Source organism: Nicotiana sylvestris, chromosome 7 (genome assembly GCF_000393655.2).
Source record: "Nicotiana sylvestris chromosome 7, ASM39365v2, whole genome shotgun sequence".
NCBI lineage: Eukaryota > Viridiplantae > Streptophyta > Magnoliopsida > Solanales > Solanaceae > Nicotiana > Nicotiana sylvestris.
The window spans coordinates 94,879,415-94,885,235 of NC_091063.1; the positions used below are offsets into that span (position 1 = coordinate 94,879,415).

Genomic DNA, 5,821 nt, shown 5'->3' on the forward strand with positions numbered 1-5,821 from the left:
AGGTCTGTTCCATTCTCACCTAAATTCTCACCTTCCTCAAATTAAATCACCAGCAAACCTCAAATCACCGTCCCAAATCCCTCGTTCGCAAATCACCAGCAAACATTCCTCAAATCTCATTGTTGTTGGTGATTTACTTTCATCTCATCTGCATTTAAGTTTATCAAACCCATGTCCTAAACTCTCAAATCCCCAAATCTATTTGTTAACAAAAAATCCTCAAATCTTGATTGCTAACCCAAAACTCCCAAATCCCCAAAGTCCCAAACTCCATTTGTTTCACTCGAAGGATCTGAAGAACAGAGGAATAATTTTGAAGGCAGCAATTACAGTGTAGAAAATATTTTAAATCGCGAGAAAGTTTAGACTCAAAAGGCAATCAGCGAGAAATCAACTTCAGGTAATTTTTCCTTTGTAATTTGGGCATTATCTTCTATAGTCGTTCTTTTTTTCTTTAAGCTTTATGGTATGAGCAGTGTATATGATTTCACTTCAGGTCAAATCTGCATTTGATCATCTCTACCTCATGAATGTAGACGATTTCCAATTTTGATTGTTTTTTGACATGGATTTTATAAATAAATAGGACTCTAAAATGTAGTGAAACCCAGATTATCTTATGATTTAGGTTGTTCTTACTGCAAGTCTCACTGCTAAGTTGGCTGCATCATCACCATTTAGTTTATCTGGTTGGCTACTGTGTGGATAAAGGACAGCGCATGTTGATCTGTGGTATCATGAGTAATGGTAGTTTGGAAAACCTTTTCTACAGTAAATATTTACTTTTTTGTTGATAATACCACTTTTGCCTGTGATAATCACTGATAAATACCACTGATGAATTTTACATATTATTCCTTATTGTGGAGAGTTCTTCATCCATTTGTCTTGTCCTATAATATACTATATAAATTCAAAATCTAGGCAATTGAATTGTCAATGTAAACATGAAAATGAATGCACACAGATAATAAGTGAATGTTGTTAGCACAAGACTCTGTCATGCGCTAGTGGAGTTTCAGTTTGCCCTTCTAGACCACAATGAGTATTCAAGTTTAGTGCTGAATCACTGACTTTTAATTTTTTGGGAAGATTCTGCAATATTAAAATAGTAGAAGTTTATCATAGAAATGAGATTTTAAGACTGTAAAAAATTCAAGTTTGAAATAATCATCTTCTTTGAAGCCTATATGATGCTATAATTTCAGATTAAGGCTTATAGCTTTACCCCTACATATGACATGAATTTGTACATTAGACCACTAGCATATTTTAAAAGGGTAAGAACAAGTGGCTAGATAATTGATAAGTAGTGTCTGATATATCAGTTCTTTTGTTCATTAAACAACGTGATACAAATTATAATAAGACTATAAATAGGGCTTCTACCAAGCTTGGCCACAATAGCCCAGATTTATACTATTGGTAATGGACTTGAAACATGAGTACCAAAAACAATATATAATAGATGAACTCTAGCAATTGGATGTTGTAAGTTGCAGTAACATCAATATCTGGTGTACTTATACATCTTCTCATTAGTTCATGGACTTCTTTTTTTGTTTTGTTTTCTTTCTTAAATCTTATAGGAGGTAGAAATTTTAATTAAATTCTTTTTAAATGTACCCATGTCAATAATTTGGAGAATGAATTTTTCTCATTATGTTACATTACATAAAAGTAATTATGTCTTTCATGCCAAAATTGTTTTACTGTTTGTAACTTTCTGGAACGTTCCACCCTTAAAAGAAGTGGTCAATGTCAAATTAGTATGCTTTTGGTTTATTGTTGATTTACTTTTATCGTATAGGATATCTATGGATAATGGTGATAAAAGTTGGATGAATCTCCTGAGATGGACGGATGAGTATATCCGTGGAGTGAATGATTTTCTTGATAAGGCATTTGAACGAGCCGCCCAAGGAAATGAAATATTATGCCCTTGCAAAAAGTGCATGAATCGCTATTGGTATTATAGAAATGTGGTGGAGGATCATTTGGTTGTTCATGGATTTGTTGATGGTTATACCAAATGGGTTTTCCATGGGGAAGGATTTTCCTCGAGAAATACACCTCATTCAAGCAATGATGATGAAGGTTCTACCATGCGTGACGATATTGATGGACTACTTCATGATACATTTAGCAATGATGATGAAGGTTCTACCATGCGTGATGATATTTCTCATTTCTTACACTAACCCAGTTGCACTAAATTTGTAGGAAAAATATGACATTCCTGACGAAGCGAAACAATGGGTTTTTGAATTAGTTTGTAGTGCTTGGAGAAAGTATAAGAGTCAATTGAAGATAACTCAATTCACAGCTTATGAGAATGATGAGCTTCGAATGGAGAATAGGCTAGTAGATATTCGGGAATCTCACTTTAAGGATCTTCTTAAATATTGAAACTCCGATCCTCACAAGGTAATTACATTTAGAATCTCTTGTCTTGTTTTAACATAATTGTTTTTTGGTGCCTGAGTCAAAAGAATCAGAAGTAAAATAGTACCGAACATGAAGGCCTCAGTCCTTTCAAGAATAAACTAATTCTACAGTTTTACTATTGTTTAACTAGGGGTGGGCATAATACGTTTAAATTTGTTGCCTTCCGGTATAAGTTGTGATCTATTGCAAGTTTTTACTATTCGATAGATAAATTTTGTCATGTGTTCTGTTACCTATTTTGTATCAACTTCTACTTGCTATTAGCAGTTGTTGGAGTATACCTGTGCTTTTTGACTTTCTGTGATTTTGTGATTAATACCACATACTTTGGTTGGAATACATACTGTATTATTCCAAGAGAAGAAAGATGGTTTGGGACGATGTTACTCTCCTAGGCTTTGGTAAATCTGTTTGCCACTGCTGAAATATTTAGGTGTTATGTTTGCACGTTCTCTGTGTGCTTGTTCTCTATAATCTATTATTGGTTTCATTTGTAGTATAGTTACCTTTGTATGTGATATTGTATGTTGAGCTTACTTCTCTGCCCAGATTCACATTAAGTGCAATTAGTCTCGTTCAGGAACTCCAGGAAGGCACCAATGTATATAATCTACTTTTAGACCACTCTTCTTTTTCAATTTCTGAATGGCCACTTCTACCAATTTCATCATCTCTGAATCTGATTTTGATCCCCAATACTCTGCATTAGAAATTGGTTCTGTTTTATTGTAGCAATTCTGACCATTTGCTTTTCCCCAATCTTCTGCCCTGCCATGTTATGTTTGAAATGTTTCTATAGTAAATTAGTGCTACTACTAGTCAGTTTGTGTAAACCCTAAAGTATTTTGAAATATAAAATCCAACTAGCTGTATACAAGCTCAAAGTCAAGAATAAAAGATGATCCATGACATGATCTCATAGACTTGTTCCTAAATAGAGCTTAACATCACTCAAACTTATTTATTCTTAATCAAGCAAGCTTTAATATTATGAGTGTAGTCTTGGGTCTTGATGTGGGTAATAGGCATAACTGTTGGTTGCTATTGGTTGTCTTATTTATTTGCAGAAAATGTCCGAAACCAATGCAGAGAATTGAAATAAGTTGAAGTGTCCGCACACTGCTGGCAGAACACCTTTTGCTCTAATTCGCGAGGTTTGATGTTTTATCTTTCTTTTTTTCTTTAAATTATGAACTTGCTAACTTTATATGGAAAGATTCTTATACCTGTTTTTATCTAACTAGGAAAAAAATAAGGAAATCTCTGATACTTCAGATACTCTATCAAGTAAGGACATCTTTGTGGCTACAAGAAAAATAAAACTTGGCCGAGTATACAAAAGCTCATATGACAATACGATTAGTAAAATTGTACAAAATTTCTAATTTAAAGTTTGTCGTGATTATTTATTTGTTCTTAATTATTGATTCAATTTTAGTTACTTAAAACTCTTTTCTCTCGTATTTGGTTTGTAGGCTGAAATGGAGAGAATACAATCAACTCAGGAAAGTGAAGATGGCAGTCATTCAGTTGACGTTTTTGCTTCAGTCATGGGACCTAGACATCCAGGTCGCGTGAGATTATGGACGAGGGGTTACCAAGACTTTGTTAAAAGGGCAAAAAGGGAATCTTGGATCTTCATTAGATGCTGATGAGAGAATGCAGCAGAAAATAGAGGAAATGGAAGAGAGGATGCAACAAAGAATGCATGAAAAGTTGAACGAACAAAAGGATGTCATGGAACAAAATATTACAATGAACGTCATTGCACGACTTCAGCGTCTGAACTCAGATTTGCGACTTGATCCTGACATGCTAAGGTTCAATTCACGTTCACTTATAGATGCTTCCTCTGTACAACAAGCTGCTATTCAACTAAACAATCGACCATCTGCTGGTAGTAACAATCAAGGTCAGTACGTACCAAATGTTATATATCTTCTTCTATTTCTTCTTTTCCTCCTTCCTTGCTTGGGATTTTGCTTTGGTTCAAGGCAGAGTGGCTATGATAATATCTTTTTTTCTATTTAGTAGGAGTATATGATTTCTTAAGTGCCAAGTATTCTCCTATGTATAGTAATAATACCTGAGTAATACTGGCAGTTCTATGATAGCTGAACTTTGAGAATTTAAAATTGGAATAGATTATTAATAGATCGATTTTCCTTTCTTTATATACAAAACCTTCATGCTCTTTTATTAGTCTTCGTGGTTAGTTGATTAATTTGACTAAACAATAATGGAGAAGGGACCTGGAAAGAAAGAATAGGTTGAAAAACCACTCCTCAATCCTACAGGTAGATCATAATGGGGTTGGGGTTACAGGACAATATTTAGTACTTTAATTGTATGTTTATATGTTTGATCTTGCAAGATACTAAAAATGGAATTTAAGTACGTTCTAAGTTTTCTATTTTTTGTAGTTTTTCTCTTTATTTTCACAGGCCAAGTACCTTACCGTTTTAGCTAAATTATCTGCTTTTCACTTTTAATTGCATCTTCTTCATTTCTAACTTTTAGCAAATACTTTGTTACTTAGTAATTTATTGTATAGTATTTGTTTTCCTTACCAAATTTATTTTGGCAGTTCTCTTGGTTGTATGACAGGTTCTTACATTTCTTTTGTCGAATATTGCTGCAAAATAAGACTTAGGTTCTAAGGTTTTGTTTCCTTCATACTAGACAACTCTATTCGTGAGTCCAACGACGACATCAACAATTTCTGGGATTATGTCATAGCTATAATAAAAGAAGCAGTATGTTGTATCTCTTCACTTTGTTTGGCAGAGGATTCGGATGAGGATATGTCTGATTGCATTTATTTCATCCCTGTAGATCTGCTAAAGAGCAGTAAACCTTATGTTGAAGCCTTGAAAGCTTTACCCTCAGTGCTAAGCTTCAGTTGGGAATTGGATGCCTTTGTAAAGGACTTTGTTTGTTAGGCATGGAATTGGCAGATTTGATTATTTAGTGTTGTTGTCTTTTGCTTAATGCTTAGGCTCTTAGCACTTAGTAGTACATGACACATGAATATGTATTAATAGTTGTGTATAGTTTGTTGAGAAGGGCTTTGCCAGAGACTCTGAATGATAATGTTGTGTATAGTTTGTTGAGATGAATAAGTTGGATTAATAAAAGAAGAACGAAAACAGTTAAATGCTTGAGTATTCTTAGACCGGATTCTCTTGAAGGGTAATAACTTTATTTGTCCTCTTTTATAGATGGGGTAGATCAAGAAATGGATGATGAAGATGATGAAGAACTAGACCTTACTTGAAATGAATTTTGAATTGCTATAGATTAATGTTCTAGGAATCTTTTGTTACCAATATTTTTGAACTTATTTACTCTTTTGAAATGTACTAAACTTATG

The 5,821-nt window shown here is 33.7% G+C and overlaps 1 protein-coding gene across 3 annotated transcripts; it reads left to right on the forward strand.

Annotated features, from left to right (window-relative positions):
• Nucleotides 1-5,821, forward strand: LOC104216887 (uncharacterized). Of its 3 annotated transcripts, XM_070151070.1 has the most exons (5): nucleotides 1-400; nucleotides 2,224-2,427; nucleotides 3,516-3,602; nucleotides 3,924-4,360; nucleotides 5,670-5,821. In XM_070151070.1, the coding sequence occupies exons 4-5, from the start codon at nucleotides 4,108-4,110 to the stop codon at nucleotides 5,723-5,725; spliced, it is 309 nt and encodes a 102-aa protein (XP_070007171.1). In that variant the 5' UTR covers nucleotides 1-400; nucleotides 2,224-2,427; nucleotides 3,516-3,602; nucleotides 3,924-4,107; the 3' UTR covers nucleotides 5,726-5,821. The 3 variants fall into 3 exon arrangements, with proteins under 3 accessions (XP_070007171.1, XP_070007172.1, XP_070007170.1); XM_070151071.1 differs by lacking the exons at nucleotides 1-400; nucleotides 2,224-2,427; nucleotides 3,516-3,602 and adding an exon at nucleotides 3,702-3,735; XM_070151069.1 differs by lacking the exons at nucleotides 1-400; nucleotides 2,224-2,427; nucleotides 3,516-3,602 and adding an exon at nucleotides 3,710-3,818.

Excerpts from the sequence above, each read along its gene's own strand:
- LOC104216887 (XM_070151070.1), top strand. The coding sequence starts at position 4,108 with ATGCAGCAGAAAATAGAGGAAATGGAAGAGAGGATGCAACAAAGAATG. Across the intron at positions 4,361-5,669 it reads TGCTGGTAGTAACAATCAAG|ATGGGGTAGATCAAGAAATG; the intron begins GTCAGTACGTAC and ends CCTCTTTTATAG.